The sequence below is a fragment of the Sorghum bicolor genome, chromosome 3 (genome assembly GCF_000003195.3).
Source record: "Sorghum bicolor cultivar BTx623 chromosome 3, Sorghum_bicolor_NCBIv3, whole genome shotgun sequence".
Classification (NCBI taxonomy): domain Eukaryota; kingdom Viridiplantae; phylum Streptophyta; class Magnoliopsida; order Poales; family Poaceae; genus Sorghum; species Sorghum bicolor.
In genome coordinates this window covers 11,554,771-11,572,816 of record NC_012872.2, presented here as the reverse complement: position 1 = coordinate 11,572,816, position 18,046 = coordinate 11,554,771, and the positions used below count along the sequence as shown (strand labels likewise).

At 45.5% G+C, this 18,046-nt stretch overlaps 2 protein-coding genes across 2 annotated transcripts; one reads left to right on the top strand and one right to left on the bottom strand.

The window, feature by feature from the left end:
* LOC8054636 (atherin) lies at nucleotides 1,318–6,768 on the top strand. Its single transcript, XM_021456115.1, has 5 exons — nucleotides 1,318–1,390; nucleotides 4,678–5,065; nucleotides 5,685–5,799; nucleotides 6,092–6,210; nucleotides 6,363–6,768. Exons 1-5 carry the CDS (start codon nucleotides 1,318–1,320, stop codon nucleotides 6,385–6,387), a joined length of 720 nt encoding a protein of 239 aa, XP_021311790.1. The 3' UTR covers nucleotides 6,388–6,768.
* Nucleotides 12,848–18,046, bottom strand: LOC8074516 (sulfoquinovosidase). The gene is made up of 5 exons (XM_002455383.2): nucleotides 16,827–18,046; nucleotides 14,783–14,915; nucleotides 14,467–14,682; nucleotides 14,223–14,378; nucleotides 12,848–14,122 (listed from the first exon to the last, which is right to left on the bottom strand). The coding sequence occupies exons 1-5, from the start codon at nucleotides 18,029–18,031 to the stop codon at nucleotides 12,989–12,991; spliced, it is 2,844 nt and encodes a 947-aa protein (XP_002455428.2). The 5' UTR covers nucleotides 18,032–18,046; the 3' UTR covers nucleotides 12,848–12,988.

Genomic DNA, 18,046 nt, shown 5'->3' with positions numbered 1-18,046 from the left:
AGACGAATCTTTTGATTGTAGTCCATGATTGAATAATTATCCAATACAAACGAAAGTGCTACAGTAGCTAAATCTCAAGCTTCCCCATTACATCGAATCTTACTGCTCATGCATGAAGCATTAAATATAAATAAAAAATAACTAATTGCACAACTTGTCTGTAATTTACGAGACGAATCTTTTGAGCCCAGTTAGTCCATAATTGAACAATATTTGTCAAATACAAATAAAAATGGTACCGCGTCCATTTAAAAAATACAATGTTTGGTTTCAGTTGATTATTTTTGTCACCCATCACATCAAATGTTTGAACACATACATGAAGTACTAATTATATACTATTTGCAAAACTAAAACAACAACTAGAGTATAATTTACGAGACGAATATTTTGAGTCTAATTAGTTTATAATTAGACATAAATTGTCAAATATAACAAAAATATATTACAACGTCTAATAAATTTTATCATTCTCAAACCCCAAAAACCAAAAAGTTTTCAAGATTCTCTGTCACATCGAATCTTGCGGCACATGCATGAAGCATTAAATATAGACAAAAATAAAAACTAATTACGCAGTTTGCCTGTAAATCGTGAGACGAATCTTTTGACCCTAGTTAGTCTATAATTAGACAATATTTATTACAAACAAACGAAAATGCTACAATAGTGAAATTTTAAAAAAATGTTACATCTAAACAAGGCCTTAGTACTTATTATGTGGGTAGATAGGATCTTGAAATTGGACAAGGTCAAATCGGATAGCATGGAGAGGCAGCGTCCTCCACCGACCGCATTAAATTGGTTGCAGGGTTCAGTACACGTATGCTTCCAGCGTGTCAGATATCAAGCTTTAAGTGAAACCGGTTAGTACACGTCGGCAGCACAGCGCGAATCTCAGCTCACAATCGGACGACGCATGTTAGGGTGGGTACCTGACGCGGGTACTACTCGAATATTTGTGAATCCCCAACCCCGCGCCGCCGCCGATCCCGCCCAGATCAAGGCCCTCGATCCCTCATCGCGAGAACGGATGATCCTACGAGCGTGAGATCCCCGACACTGCCATCACGCGAGCGAGCACATTGCGGAGGTTGGCGGCGCAACGGCCACGCCGTAGAGAGCAGCCGATTGATCGCATGTGGCACCTACGGATGTCCCACGCATCCGTCTCCTGAGATCCCCATTGCTCTGGGCGGACTGGCAAGGCGTCCCCGCGAGGTGTCGCTGCTCTGACCCGGTGACTGACTGCGAGGTGAGGTAGATTTGGACGACGGGACTACAGGCTATAGCAGCAGCGATGATGGACTCCGCATCATGTTGAACGAGGACGCCGGCGTGCCACCACCGCAACCCTCTGTGAGCTGCGGCGAGGGTTGCATGGCTGAGGGTGAGGACGGGGAGCATTTAGGCAGCCGGTTGAAGCCATCTGTTAACGACAACATATAGGGGCTGGGACAAGGTAAGCATCCTGATTCGGTGAAGACATTTAGAATTTAGTTTCTTATTATCACAGTTTAGATTTTAGTTTCTTATTATCACAGTTGTCTTAGGTCAGGAACATGGGAATCAGAACACTATAGTTGCAGTGTGCAGTGGTGGTTCCCGATTCTCCAGTATTGATTCATACTTGGATCATGTGGGTTTCTGCCATTTGTACATAGAGGCTCTTATATTTTTGTGCCCGTATACTGTAATGAACGTACAGTTTCTTAAACAAACCAATTTGGGTTAGTGGATGCTATGGGATTATCCATCCAGTTGGGCAAGTATCAATACCATTGACTCATATATATTTCTTGTATCTGGCTGTGTTGTTCCAGATTGGTGGGATCCAATGCAAGGGGTGCAAGAGGCCTATCAACGTATTGTCAGCAATCTGTAGCTAATTTTTCGACCCTGCAGATTTTACGGATCCATCAATTTGCTAGGACATGAGAAGTAGCACCATGAAAGTTGTGGCGGCAGCATGGTGGCCTTTTGATCTTTGAACTTGTTCCTTTTTAGCTGCTCTGATTGTCGCTGAAGAGTGAAGACAGGTGAGATATTTGGTGGTGCTCCAGACTAATTCAGCTTTTTCTTCAATGTGTTTGATTGTATATGGTTGGTGCTTATTGATCAATTCCCTATATCAAGTTGGCCCCAGCGGCGAGGCAGTGTGCAAGGCGGTGATAGACTGGTAGAGCAGTGGCAAGAGCAGTTCTATAGACATCTTAGCATCCCTTTAGCAATAACCATCTAGCAATTTTGACATCATATGCCATTTTAAGGTATGCTAACTGAACTTTGGTGCTATATGTGATTGTGGAATATTGTCGTTCTGATATAAGCTCCACTCTGCTCAATTTCTAAAAGTTGGTGTGACCGAGAAAGATGAGAAACATGGCTCTCACCAGTTTTCTAATATTTTTCTCCTGGAGGTTATTTGATCTGTCATCCGAGTTATAGCAGCAGGAGCAGGAATTTTATTTGCAGCTGATTCTAATTGGATAATACTGGTAAATAGATCAGAATGCTTTGGCAAGTAGGAAATAGTAGAGATCACAATGCTTTAGCAAGTAGGAAATAGTCATGCAGACATGTCTTAACTTGAATTCTTTGTGGAGCCTACTTCTTTGTTTTTAATCCATGGCCTGAAGTCGATTTTAAATCTGTTAATAGTTACTTAGAGTTTCTAAACCTACGGTCATTTAGGTCATTCCTCTGATTTGTTAAATGGTGACTTGCAATATTGAATAATGGAGTTAGAATAATATAGTGAGTTTTCTTTTTAATTTAAGATTCAGGTGCATCCTTTCCTCTAATTTGCCATCACTTTTTACTTAACTCATCTTATTTAGTAAATCTATGTCTGCTCTTGCCGATCAGTTGATTATGCAATGATCAGATTAGCTCATCATCCACGATGACAATTTTGTTTTGATTGATTGGTATGAAAGCCAGAGTCCTAAGACGAGCCGGATGAAGTTGTAGTTAGAGCACGAGCTCTCCCATGGCAGACACCATCTGGTACAGCTAGAAGTCTTCAACCACCCACATATGTGCTCATAATTAGGTACATTGCTAATCAAGGATGCCATTGCTAAATTCTTTATGAATATCTTTTTCTCCGCATCCAATTTGTGTTCAATTGACTTATGTACTGATTGGGAACTCATTCACTCCTAGCACTACAGGAAACGCGAGCTTTGCCTAGGGCCTGGCTTTGCCGAGAGCCAGACCCTCGGCAAAGACTGCCTTTGCCGAGAGCCAGGTCATCCTCTCGGCAAAGAGCCTTTGCCGACGGCCAGGCTCTCGGCAAAGAAAGGCTCTCGGCAAAGGTCAGCTTTGCCGAGAGCCTAGCTCTCGGCAAAGGCAAGCTCTCGGCAAAGGTACCGCGCCGTGAACGCCTACCATGTCGTCACCTTTGCCGAGAGCCACGTCGTTAAGCTCTCGGCAAAGAGGTGGCCTTTGCCGAGGGCAATGACTGGCTCTCGGCAAAGACCCCCTTTGCCGAGGGCTAGCACTTGCCCTCGGCAAAGAGTGAAGTTTTTTTTTTGAATTTTGGGTCTAGACTTTTTCTATAGCTCTTGCATATTATATACAAGCACATGTTCAAATTTGGGAGTTTTTTATAACATTTTGCTATATTTCATAAATTAATTTATTTTCTTTGCATTTTTTTGAAAAAGTAAATTTGAACTATAGGTGTATGAAATAATAATATATAGCCATTCAAAAAATGATACTCATATTTGAGAGTGTATTTTGAGGCTATATCCATAAACTCACCCAAAAGTTTGAATGTCTTTTATACGAAACATAACCATCCATGTGTCGTTGATGTGATTTTTAATTATATAAATTTCAAATGAACTTCAAAAATCACAAAACTTGGGGACATGTCTTGTTATCGTATGTGGATGTTGTGGTAAAAAATTCATAAAGTTTCGAGCAAGTTGCGACTCCGGATGTCTAAAATCCAAACATCTCCACATGTGATCATATTTGATCACATGTGGAGATGTCTGGGTTTTAGACATTCGGCATCACAACTTGCTCGAAATCTTATGAATTTTTTACCACAGCCTCCACATGCGATAACACGACACGTCGCTAAGTTTCGTGATTTTTGGACTTCATTTGGAATTTATATAATTAAAAAATACTTTTCCCTCACATTCCTCGACATGTTATGTCAGCGAAAGGGTTGAGATTTCATGTGTGGTTGTGGGTACAACCTCAACATACATCAAATATCTTGACTATTATTTTTTGAATCACTGAGTTCCAATATTCCATATGCCTGCAGTTCAAATTTGAATTACGTGAAAAAATTTAAAGAAACAAGATTAATTTGTTAAATATAGCAAAAAAAGTCAAATTGATGCCAAATTTTGAAATGTATTTAGAAATTGGGTCACAAGGACAAAAAAAAAACTCAAGTCTAAAATAAAAAAAAATAAAAAAGTCAAATACCTCTTTGCCGAGAGCCTGCACATCTGGCTCTCGGCAAAGTGTCTTTGCCGAGAGCCTACCCTTCTGGCTCTCGGCAAAGGTGTTTTTAAAAAAAAATAAAACTATTTCTTTGCCGAGAGTATGTCTCTGTGCCTCTCGGCAAAGGATATATTTTTTTTTTAAAAGGAAAATCTCCTTATCCCCACACGGCCCAACCCCGCGCCCAACCCTAACGCACAGACGCGCCCACCCTGCACGCCGCCGCCCGCGCGCAGCCGCCGCTGCACCCCGCGCCCCAACCGCCGCCGACCAAATCTGCCGCGCGCCGCCGGCCCACACCGCCCCCGCCCCCGCCCCTAGCCCGCCCTTCCCCGGCTCCGTGCGCCACCGCCGCCTCGCCGCATCCCGCACGTACGCAGGACGCCGCCGGCCGAAGGACGTCGCAGGAGCCCAGGACGCCGCATCGACGCCGCCGGCCGCAGCACATCGCGTCGCAGGAGCCCGGGACGCCGGCGGCCGCACGGACGCAGGACGCCGCCGGCCGCAGCAGCCCAGGACGCCGGCGGCCGCACGGACGCCGCAGGAGCCCCGGCCGCTGCCCGCACGGACGCCGCACGGACGCTGCGAGGTGAGAATTGAGATGACTCCCAGTTTCAATTCTGCGCTCGTTGATTTCTCCTCCCTCCCTCTCCTTGCGTCCGACTCCAAATCTGCATCTGTGTTTTTCGGTCACTCTGTTTTGTTCATCAGATATCATCAGTAGAAGAACAAAGGAGCACACTACGCAGTTTATTTAGTTATAGCCTAGTAGAAAGTTTTGTTTTGAGTGCAGCATCGTAGAGTCAGCAGGGGCGCTTCATATTGGTTAGCAAAATTAGGTGTATCCTAGCTGCAGCTGCAGTCTTTTCCAGCCTTTTCCTTCACGATGACAAGCCATGACCATTGGAATTAAATCACTGCTCTTACTTGTAGTTTTTTTTTCAACTGAAATACTAATTTAGAAACTAGTATTGGTTTTGGCTGTTGTGGCATTGGTTTTGGCTGGTTCCTGTAAGTCATCATCGTTGCTCCATTTTTGTTTCTATGTTCATATATTAGTTTCATTCATTTGTGTCAGGCAGCATTGTCGTTCAGTTTGATATACTTAGACAGAATTCAAGGTACAGCAGTTGCAGTGCTGCTGCTATAGCTTTGTGTCATTCCTTTGGTTTACTCTTCTTGTAACTATAAATCTCTTGCGTTTCAAGGTTCATATTCGGTTTCTTTCTTGGTGCCATTCCCTGGTACATTGGAGCCCTTCTGTTATGGTGTTCCAGAGTTGATTACAGGGAGAAACCAGGCTATGTCGCATGCACAGTAGCGGTGAGTAAACAGCTTGTAGTATTACACAACTCATGTGTCATGTGGTCCATCATCAACAAGATCAGATGGTACTAGTAAATAATGTGGATGTGTGCCATATATGTGAAATGTGGATGTGTGGCCTTCGTGTCATATATGTGTTGTTGGCCATCGAGCCGGCTTTCTTTTGCAGGTTTTGGAAACCTCCCTGTGCAGGGGAGGTTTTGTCGAAATTTTGTACTTATAGTGTTGTTTTTCTTTGTAAGTACTTCTTGTTTAATTGTACTAATTGGTTTAAGCTTTGTCATTGCAGGCACAGGACAAAATGTCGGGCGGAAGGCGACCACGGCGAAAGGGGGTCGCCTCGACCTTCATGAGGCACGACGACACCGATGACACCGACGACACGGACCTTCAGCCTCAGGGAGTCCGGTGAGTATATATATGTTTAATCGTCCACCTCCTGTTCCATCCCCTGTTCCTGCCCCTACAGGGAGTCCGGTGAGTATATATATGTTTGTCTGTTGCTTTGGCTTGTGCGGTCATCCTGCAGATACTAATGAGATTGGTTTTATATTATGCAGCATCAGTCGTGGGGTTCGAACCTGACCCTGGGTTGTCCGGCAGCCCTCCTCCGCGCCCCGGGTACTCGTACCCGTACCAGTCGGCGCCAGGGCAGGCCATTTGGGCGCCGTGGGAGCTCTCCACACCTTGGGGGGCACTCACCCTGGTCGGCGTGGCCAGATGGGGGCTCGGGACACGACGGAGGCCACGGCGACGACGGGTCAGAGTCACAGCACTAGGGGTAAGGCGCTAGCGACTTCGAGCAGTGATATTCATGTGGCCTTGTGGTTTATGTTATGAACTTATGTTTATGTTGGACTTTATATTAGATTTGTCATATCTATGTGGATTTGTGATATCTATGGACTTCGATATGTTTCATGTGATATATATGTGGAGTGTGATATAGACATGTGGATTGTGATATATATACATATGTGGCTGTGCATGTAAAAATCAGGGAAAAAATAAAAAACAAAAAAATTCCCACCTTTGCCGAGAGCTGTCCAGATAGGCTCTCGGCAAAGGTTTTTTTTTTAAAAAAAACAAAAAGTCTTTGCCGAGAGCCTGTCTGGACGGCTCTCGGCAAAGAATTCTTTGCCGAGAGCTCTTTGCCGAGAGCCACGTGGCAGGCTCTCGGCAAAGCCTTTGCCGAGGGCTTTTAGACCTTTGCCGAGGGCTTCTGGCTCTCGGCAAAGAAGGCAAATCCAGTAGTGTAGGCCAACTTCAAAGATAAATTTCATGAGGTCAACAAGAACTGGGGTGGTGGTGTCATGGGTTCCAAATCACCGTTGAAAACCAAGGGCAGGGAAAAGCTGCTTGCCAAGGAAGCTGCTCAGCGGATGACCTATGGCACGCCCTGTTAAATTTATCTTGTACGGTCGTGTGCAATCATAGTGATGTGTATGTAGAAAATGCTGCCGTAGGATATTCTCACTTCGTTTGCTGGTTTGTTTTGCAGCTTTACATGGCTGCATTAGTCAAATGTTTTGAGATTGGACGACTAGGGGCCGACAGAGTTCTCCGTAATGGAAAGCATTTTGACTGGCAAGGGAAACCATGCTTGCCTATATATCATTTACTACATTCTTTTGGACCCATGTTTACTGCCTATCAATTCAGACTTTGTCAGATGAAAACACCCAATTTCATGTCTGTTTTGGATATGTCCTTACTACCCAGCCCATATGCAAATTTGATGTATACTTTCTCTGTGCTTTCAAACAAATAAAAAAACCATGGCAATGTATGTGGCCATTAATTTGGTGTATTCTAATAACATTTTGATTAGGATAACATAGGCTTTCTTTGTGCCATTCATTTTTATTCATGATCAATTATCAAAACATGTATTGTCTTCTATTTGGTCGATTTGTGTTTTTAGATGACACCGTAGCGTTAGCACGGGTAATATACTAGTACATGAAAGTTCAAGAGAAAATTAGAATGCCAAATCCCATGGCAAATGAAAAATTGTAGTGTGTCAAGATGCATAAGTCATTATTTTTTGATTATATAATACAACTCAGACACTCACCTTATAAACACATGCACACTCACCATGTGAATGCGCACACAGAGGGCATCTTCGAAGACTGGACCGATAAATCCTCGAGATTGACGAAGTCACCACGTACATCTTGCTATCGATGAGAATATCGGTACCACTGAAAACACATTGCCATTAAATCCTAGAACATTCGCTTCCACGGGAAGTTAAATCGAACCTAGGATCTAAGGTGTTATTGAGGCTCTTGTAACGACTCGAATGCTTTCGCGCATAAGTCACTACTAGCAAAACTGTCCATGCGTTGCAACGGAGAGAAATTATGTTTTTCCTTTTTCATTAATAAATTGTTTGCTTGAGCTTATCTGCCGAATCAGCCAGTCATTCAGCAGTGTTTTTCTCTCACAACAAATCAGCCAACAATACTTCTGTCATAGCTTTTCAGCCAAGCGAATTGTCGTATCAATCAGAATTCGGTCCATTGCTATGTCATCTACTCGACAATTCTCGCAGTTGTTGCTACCCATCTTGCTCCAACCCAAGTGAGTCTGGCTGCGTTCTGCCAGGGGCGAAGCTATATAGTTGGCAATGGGTGCGGGCGCACCCACGAAAAATGAAAAAACAATAATTATGATCAAATTTTCACTATATATGCACCCCTACAATAAAATTATATGCACCCACATGCATAGCACACCTCTCTCAAATTTGCTCTAGCTCTGCCACAGCGTTCTGCCAAGACATCGAAAGTGCATAATACAGTTGGGGCTATGGCCATGGGATATCTGGGAACTCGGTGGCAAAGACATGCACGAGTCTAGGAGTTCAACCATTCAGGATAGGTGGACCTAGCATCGCCAGATCCATGTCCGATGGCACCTCAAACTCTCGATGCATGTGTTTGGCGTGCGGACCGTTCTGGCACCCGGATGACAAGCAAGCCATGCCTGGCACTTCAATTGGGTTCTGGATCGGAATCTCTAGCAACGACGACGTGGTGGTGTGATAGAGAACACCGGCCATCCTAGTGAAGAAAGGTGATGGGCGACATGTGTCTTGGCAGAATAGTAGTAGTGGTGCGAGCGAGGCGCAGTAGCAGTGGTGCGAACAACGGAGGTGGAGCCAGAGCTCGCACATGTTAACGAAGTTGCTATACCGTATCTAGACTCGGCACTTGCGATAGCAGCATGGCCCATGGAGCATCTCAATCGATGATCTGACCATGGAATGAATCAGTGCGGAGATCCTCTTCCTTAAATTTAATAACACAATGGTGTGTGCTCAGCAATGTGGCAATGACCGCTATAGCAAACAAATTTATGGGGTTATAAGCATATGTGAGTTCAATTCTAGAAACATAAGCCAATTCGGATGAAGAATGAGCTGAGCAGGTATGACATAGGTGTCCTCTTTTGGTTTTGATTTGGAGTTCATTTTTTTAATTTGTTAGTAGCTTTGACCATTTTCTGCCGGCTGGCTGTAAAAGTGGTTGGTGCTAATTTGCTATGAGAGAAAAACAATGTTGGTTGGTCGTAAAATTATGGCCAATAAGTTCAGGCTTTGTTTAGATTCAAAAAGTTTTTGGATTTTGACATTATAGCACTTTTATTTTTATTTGACAAACATTGTCCAATTAGGAGTAACTAGACTTAAAAGATTCGTCTCGTGATTTACAGGCAAACTGTGCAATTAGATTTTGTTTTTATCTATATTTAATGCTCCATACATATACCATAAAATTTGATGGTGACGAAAAATCTTGAAATTTTTTTTGTTTTTCGGGTGAACTAAACAAGGCCTCAAGCAAACAGGAAAATACAGCACGTGGACGAAGTCTGGCCGTGCCAAAGGGTGGCAGGGTATTTTGAAATAAAAAACAGATTTAAAGAAAATATAAATCTTGTCTTAATTTTTAATATTATATATCTTACCACTGAGAGTTTTTTAAATTTATTTTTTTTTCTGTTTTTTATTTTTCTCATGCTTATTTTTTTTGTTTCGGACCTGTGTTCGTCTGTTTCTTTTTTTTCTTTCTGTTTTAATTATGTTTATGCATAGGATTGTATAACACTTGCTCATTAGATCGATGGATGAGTGATAATATTGTGCATACATGGTGCCTGGGCCGTATTTATCTGCGGTTGCCCCATAGTCTGAATCGTGAGGTAGATCACGGAAGTGACAATCCTGTTGAGTCCTTTGTAGTCCTCATCCCGAGTATAGGGACCGTAGAACACCACTATTATAGGGAGGAGATTGTTCTGTTCATGATCTTTCTTGGTAATATCACTATACATATGTTTAAATTTTTCCTGCAATGATGCTAAGTTTAATTGCACTAGTCATTATATGCTTTGACTTTATAGTTAGAATACTTAAGATTTATTCTTGATCGTCCTAGTCCATGCTAGTTTTATAGACTTAGAGTACTCTATTGAGATGATTATCATTATTTTATGTGGCTATGTGCTCTCATTTATCTTTTGTCACTTCTCATTCATATTTATATATTATTATGTGACACTTACCCTACACGAGAAGTAGATAAAGACATGGTTAAACTCATCTTTTACCAACATGTGGTGACTCATAGCTCATTATATCCAAAGCATTCTCTTTCCAGTGGTAAAAAAATAAATAATGATACCTAAATTACTCCCGGTTAAAATGCTATATTGATACATTCTGCGTGCTTGCGAAATTCTTTCTATTTTTAGTTGCACTTACCAAATATCAATAGATATGAATTTTAGGTTACCTGTTAATCGACTTTTGGTCGTTTGATTAGCTCTACCTATAATTAATTAAACTGGAGCGTTAGCATCTAGATTCATGCATGGTTCCACCAAAAAAAATAAAATGAAAAAAACGAGAAATATTCTCTTCTCCTTCGTGACACCAGAGGACACATGACTTCCCTCACGTGGCTAGATTTCCATCCGCCACCCTGGCTGATTCGCCCGCTGGCACCGCCCCACGGCTGGTTGTGGCCCGCCAATATGTGCGCAAAGAAGTTTGCATGGGAAATATGAAACGGAACCTTCAGTTGGACTATAGATTCAAAAATATATATGAATGAGATGCGATAGGAAGAAAACATGACCGCTTACTGTGCTAAACTGAAGAATAGTAACATCACAATAATGCATTATAGCTAATAATTTTAATTCCAGGGTGGAGGACACATTGCACCTCAATACCAGCCCGAGAGATGCTTCGCCATATTCACAAGAGGTGGATTTCCAATAAGCCAATTTGACAAGGAACATTTTATATACTGATCTTGTTTATATCTGAATTTCTTCAATATTACATGTTTGGGAGGTAAGGACGTAGCTTAGGAGTGACGAGGTAATGTCCCAGTTGTCTGTTTCAACTGCATTGAAGGGAAATTTAGTTGCACCAACCCCCACCTTGCTAGAGATGTGATAGGTACTATACGGTGAAGCATGAACATCTTAAGCTGAGGCCGTGTTTAGTTGGTGAAGAGAAAAATTTTGTGACACTGTAGCACTTTCGTTTGTTTATGGTGGACTAACTAGGCTCAAAAGATTCGTCTCGTACATTTCGACCAAACTGTGCAATTAGTTTTTATTTTCTTTTATATTTAATGCTTCATGTATGTGTCTAAAGATTCGATGTGATAGAAAATCTTGAAAAATTTTGCATTTTGGGGGTGGAAGTAAACAAGGCCTGACCAGAACTCTCCAACCATTGCCAATTATGGAATGGAAATGAGAACATATATCCATAGACTTCATAACTGGATTACCAAGAACATCTTCAGGATACAATTCAATTTGGGTTATTGTAGACCATTATATTTCACTAAACTAGCTCACTTTCTTCCTGTGAAGACCAACTACTTATTTGCCCAATATGTATTGAACAAGATTGTGTGTTTGCACCGAGTATCCAAGACAATAGTGTCAAATCATGGTCCTCAATTTAAGAGCTTTGCACGGAACAATGGGCACAATTCTCATCGTTGACATACTAAAAGTGTCAACCAACTCTTAGAAGACATACTTAGAGCTTGTGCTATCGTGTATATATAGTAGAAGCTGGGCATATGTTTGCCTTTCGTTGAATTTTCTTACAAAAATAGATATTAAGTAAGCATGAATATGTCGAGCTCCATTGAATTTGTCAGAAGTAGGAGGGCGCAATTTATTTGGGCCCAATCTAGTGAAGATTTCTAAAGGGAAAGTAGCCCAACTTTGCAAATGGTTGGTAGCAACCTAAGATCTCTACAAATTGTATGTCGATAATGAAAGGCAAGATGTTGATTTAGCGAGTAGGAGACTAATAAGACCAGGCAAGTCGTGGGAAAAAATATGAGACCCAGTTCAAAACAACAAGTAAAGACCTAGCATTTATTATAAAAAAAGATAATGACAAATATCAATACATTACAAAACAATGTAATAAAATATTAACTAAATAAAATAGGAGCTGGATATGGAATTTATATCGGACAATGATCTTCGTCTGGTGTCCCGATCTGGGTCCAGCCGACTGGAATTGCGACTAGGTCTCAACTCTGAAGCGACAAGCTACGGCAAGGGTAAGGAATAAGTCCAAGCGACAAAGCCACAAACTCACAAAGGGTTACGAACTTACATGAAGAAGAATTACCGGCCACATACTTTACTAAGGCCTTGTTTAGTTTCCGAAGAAAAAAATTTCGCGACATTGTAGTACCTTCGTTTGTTTATGGTAATTATTGTCTAACCATGAACTAACTAGGCTTAAAAGATTTATCTCGTCAATTTCGACTAAACTGTGCAATTAGTTTTTATTTTTCTCTATATTTCATACTCTATGTATGCGTCTAAAGATTCGATGTGACGGGGAATCTTGAAAAATTGTGGATTTTTAGGTGGAAGTAAACAAGGCCTAACTCACGATCGTAGACACTGATTTGGGGGTCCAGTTCCATCGCACAGCCTGAGGATGCCCCTGATAAGACTCACCATCTTCCAGTTAGAAATTACATGATTTTTCAACTTGCAACAAACATAATGATAAGCAACCCAAGTTTTTTTTTCCATCCGAAACCACCCTGAATTACATCCACTTTTCCCTCTGAAATGTGAACAAGCTAGCAATCTACTACCACTGTACAGTTGACCCAAATTACAAGACCTTGAGATCTCTCAAGTTGCTTACAAATCTTTCCCCGACAGGCGACCCAGACCTGACGAATACGGCCGGGTACCCGATCCGGGCCTCCACCTGTGCCTCGACCCCGCCATGCACCCCAGCTCCGTACTCGTCGCCGCTCCACACGTGCCTCCACGCCCCGCCGCCGGCCGGGAAGTAGGCGGTGACCGCGGTCCGCCCCTTGTCCAGCACCGGCACCACCAGCATCTCCGTCCCGACGAGGAACTGCTGGTACGTGAGCGCCTGCACGCGCTCGTCCGCCGGGTAGTGCAGGAACAGGTGGCGCGCCACGGGGAGCCCCGTCCGCGCGGCCTCGCCGACGAGCCGCGCGCGGTAGAACTCCCATGCCCTGTACATCTTGGCGCAGCGCGCGAAGTGGGCCAGCGTCCGGGCGCTGGAGTAGAACTGGCAGTTGGAGCCCGGCCTGTTGCCCTCGTGGGTGCGGAACACGACGGTGAAGGCGTTCACCTCCATCCAGCGCAGCAGGAGCTCCTCGCTGCGGCGGTACCGCAGGAACGGCGGCAGGTCCACCGTGCAGTAGCCGCCGGCGTCGCTGTGGTTGAGCGGGAACCCCGAGAGGCCGCCGCTCAGCAGGCCCACCACGCTGCTCTTGATGCCGTCGTTCGCCTGCCAGCTCACCATCTGGTCGCCCTCCCAGAACAGCATCGCCCACCGGGAGCTCTCCCGGAACCCCGACCGCACGAAGAACACAAGGCCGTCGCCGTCGTCGTCGACCTCCGCCGCCGTCTCCGCGGCGCGACGGCGGCGGGCTTTCCACTCGTCGGCGAACTCGCGGTTGACGCGCGCCCACAGCTCCGGGTACCGGTTGTGCGCGGCGACGGGGTGCTCGCCGGAGTGCAGCCGCGCGTCCAGAGGCAGGCCCTCGCCGAAGTCGGCCATCCAGCCGCTGACGCCGTGGTCCACGATCCCCCGCAGGACGACGCTCTTGAACCAGGCGTGCGCCTCCGGGTTGGTGAAGTCGAGCATCGCGACGTCGAACGCCGTGTTGGGCATCATGTACGGCTCGCCGGCCTCGTCCCTCACCAGGATGCCCAGCTTCTTGGCTTCCTCGAACAGGTGCCTCTTCGTGTTGGGCTTCTCATCCATCTGAACAAAGAACAGGCAGGCGTTTTTCAGACAAAATTCAGAACACCTTGCACACTACCCTGAACCCTCTTTGGAATGATCGGTGAACGAACGAACGTACCGGCACAAGGCAAGGGTTGCAGTAAGTCATGGTCCTAATGCCGTGGCTGCGAAGGTCAGCTACAAGATCCTTCCATCCACTGTAATGGGCGTCATCAAGCTCCCAGTTCCACCAGAGCTGCGATCCGATCTTCGTCTTCCTCTGGCCAACCCAATCCTGCAGAGACCAGCCAGCAGCTCAGAGCCAGTTCATGGTGCGTCAGGAAGAACATGATGAACCGTCAGGCGTCAGTTTCACATCAGACCTGTAGCCAGAATGCAGAGACTGGGACGTCGTAGTCCTTGAGCTGGTCCCAAACTCTGCGGACAGTGTCTGTGCCACCCTGCATGCCGACGACGGCACCGGACGTGATCCACCTGGGAAGAACCGGCGGCCGTCCGGTGGACGCCGTGTAGCTGGTGAGCAGCTCCGTCGGTGAGTCGCCGTCTAGTATCCGTCCCTGGACTGAATTGCCATAAATCTGAAGAAGAAGAAGAAGAAAAAATCAAGAGTGGAAGTGCTGGATGAACCTCCTCAACTGCACATTGTAGATTCGTTGTCATGTTGAAACGGCGGCCTACCTGAATTTGCACTCTGTCAGGTCTCGTCAGGTCAAAGATGGAGTAGTCGTATCCTTCAAGGTACAAAGATCTCATCTTTGAGGTCATGTAGAAAGGAGAGGGAGCATATGTCGTGCTCCAGTTACCTCCTGACCTACAGAAAACCAGCAGCAAGGACACACTAATCAGCTCCAAATAAAGTCAAACAAAAAGTTGGCACCAGTTGAAATGAATCCTACTGTACATCACAGAAATGTGGCATTCTAGCCTTGAGAATCACACAACCGCACTGGTGCGCTTTCAGCGTTGTTTAGGCCTTGTATAGATACAAAAAAAAACCCAAAACTTTATAAGATTCCCCATCACATCGAATTTTACGGTATATGTATGAAACAATAAATATAGATAAAAAAGATAACTAATTGCACAGTTTATTTGTAAATCACGAGACCAATCTTTTAAACCTAGTTGCTCCATGATTAGATAATGTTTGTCAAATAAAAACGAAAGTGCTACAGTGCTAAAATCCAAAAAGTTTTTGGATCTAAACAAGGCCTTAGTTGGTGAGTGAAAAGTTTTTTTTGTATCATATCGAATGTTTCATAAGATATTGGAAAGATTATTTGGATACTAATAAAAAAACAAATTACATAGTTCGTCTGAAAACTGCTAGACGAATTTATTAAGCCTAATTAATCCGTCATTAGCACATGTGGGTCTGTAGCAGTTATGGCTAATCATGGGCTAATTAGGTTTAAAAGATTCGTCTCGCGATTTACAACCAAACTGTGCAATTAGTTTTTGTTTTCGTATATATTTAATGCTCCATGTATGTGTCCAAAAATTCGATGTGATAAATGAAAAGTTTTCTAGGCGGGGAAGGCCTTGTTTAGATCCGAAAAAAATTTAGATTCTCATGCTGTAGCACTTTCGTTTTTATTTGACGAACATTGTCGAATCATAAAGCAACTAGGCTTAAAAGATTCGTCTCGCGATTTACAGACAAACTGTGCAATTAGTTTTTGTTTTCATCTATATTTAATGCTCCATGTATGTGCCGCAAGATTCGATGTGACTGGAAATCTTGAAAATTTTTTGATTTTTGGAGTGAACTAAACAAGCCTAAACAAGGCCGAAATCGGAAACGAAAAGAGGACCTTTCTTTCCTCACGTTTTCCCTTCGTGTAGACAAGTACTCACGCACAAGAATCCCAAGCACACACGCACAAGAAACTGGGGCAAGCAGACACCACGATCGTTGTCGATGCGATGAGTTTCTACTTCACACTAAAAGCTTCAAATAAAAAAAAATCATAGTTTTGTCTTGGACCATACAGTAAATCCTTGTACGTTTGAGGTTCATCAATGGCTGCAATAAAGTGGCAAGACCAAGATAACAGGATAAGCTCAATCGGTCAGACATGTCGTCTGCCCTTGCCGCCAGGCTGATCCAGGCAGTAGGCACAAGGCCTTGTTTACTTCCAAAAAATTTTGCAAAACAGATACTGTAGCAATTTCGTTTGTTTGTGATAAATCATGGACTAACTAGGTTCAAAAGATTCATCTCATCAATTCAGACCAAACTATGCAATTAGTTTTTATTTTTGTCTATATTTAATACTCTATGCATGCATCTAAAGATTCGATGTGATGAAGAATCTGAAAAATTTTGCAAAATTTTTGGAAACTAAACAAGGCTGATCCATGCATGCATCAACAACGAAAGCTATCCTATATCGGGAAGTAATGGCGTCACCAGATCAGAAAGCGCCTTCTTTGCGAAAACGGCTGCTAGAAATTGCGTGGATATTTTCGCTGACTACATGCACAAGTCCAACGCATCCAACATCTGGTGGTAAATCCACAAGTACTACCAACTCATCTTAAATTTGAAATTTCCAGTCCCAAAAAAAAACAAAATTGACAGTCAAAAAATTGAAATTTCTTTATCTCCTCCAATAAATAAGACTAAGAAGAAATGCTCTACTTGACTTTTTCAAATGTTTGGTGTGGTAAGCAGCTGTATAACGAGCCGTGGAAAAAAAAAAGAAAAGAATCACCACACCTGTAACTGACGAGGTTGGCGGCAAAAGTGATGGGCTGGTCTCCCCTGCCGATCCCCTGCTCCTGCACCAGCACCGGCACCCGCTTCCCCTTGAACTCCACGCGGCTGAACTGCTCGCCGAACCCGAAGAACCGCTCGTCGCGGCTGCTCGCGTACGTCAGGAACACGCGGTTGAACTCCTCCGGCCTCTCGGCCGCTGGCAGGAGCGCCGCCGACGCCTCCTCCTCGTCGCGGCTCGGGGTCGTCGGGGCCAGCCTCGTCGTCTTCTTGCTCGTGCCTCGCTGGACGCGCCCCGACAGACGAAGGCGCAGGCTGGGCCGGTGGAGCCTCGGGGCCGTCGTCGTGGTCGCCGGGGTCGGCTTGGCAGGGTCAGCGTGCGTGCAGGTCCATTGGTAGTCGCCGATCTTGACGCTGAACGCGACCTGCGTGTCGCTCTTCTCCTCGAGAACGATCCAGTACCGCGCCGAGAGGACCGGCCTCCCTACCGCCGCCGCGCTCCGGGCGCGGCGACCTGCTGCGCGCAGCCCGCAGCAGGTGCACGACGGCGACGCGCCTCCCGCCTTCTTGGCGGACACGAGCCCGGTCATTACCAGCACCGGGAACCGCGTCGCGTCGGACGGCTCGAACGCGGCGGCGCGCAGCAGGTCGGCGCCGCCTGGGCCTGCCTCGGCGGCGTCGCAGCGGTAGAAAGCCCTGATCTTGTCGACGTGCTGGCGATCGGGGACGAGGCGGGCGCGGCCGTCGCGGAGCGCGAAGGAGCCGCGGCACTCGTCGGCCTCGGTGGCGGCGGAGGCCGCGGAGAGGAACGCCACGCCGGGGACGGTCTCCCACATCGCGCGCCGCGCCACCGCGCCGTCGCCGTCGCCTGGAGCTGGCGGAGGAGAAACCCTGGACAGAGAGACCTCGCCGCCGCGGGACGGGTCCCAGCGGAGGCGGAACCGGGCCCCCACGGGGAAGTCGTGCGCGTGGGCGAGCTTGGAGTTGGAGGTCGTCGCGAACGAGAGGCGCGGCGCGGCGTCGCCGTCGCGGATGGCGGCCGTCGGGACGGCGCGCGGGAACGGGTTGTTGAGACGGGCGTGGTGCTTCTTGGTAGTCTTGGGCGGCGGCGACGCCATGGCGACGGCGGTGATGGCGCGCGCGCACGGGAGAATGGAATGGAAGTGGAACGGAGAGACCGTGCAGTGCTCTGCTCGGTCCAAGCCCATTCATTGGCTGAAATA

Coding starts and splice junctions, on each gene's coding strand:
- LOC8054636 (XM_021456115.1), top strand. CDS start 1,318: ATGTTGAACGAGGACGCCGGCGTGCCACCACCGCAACCCTCTGTGAGC. Junction 1,391..4,677: donor CGAGGGTTGCATGGCTGAGG/GTGAGGACGGGG, acceptor CCTAACGCACAG/ACGCGCCCACCCTGCACGCC. Junction 5,066..5,684: donor CGCCGCACGGACGCTGCGAG/GTGAGAATTGAG, acceptor TTGCGTTTCAAG/GTTCATATTCGGTTTCTTTC.
- LOC8074516 (XM_002455383.2), bottom strand. CDS start 18,031: ATGGGCTTGGACCGAGCAGAGCACTGCACGGTCTCTCCGTTCCACTTC. Junction 14,916..16,826: donor GCCAACCTCGTCAGTTACAG/GTGTGGTGATTC, acceptor GGTTTTCTGTAG/GTCAGGAGGTAACTGGAGCA. Junction 14,683..14,782: donor CTGACAGAGTGCAAATTCAG/GTAGGCCGCCGT, acceptor CTTCTTCTTCAG/ATTTATGGCAATTCAGTCCA.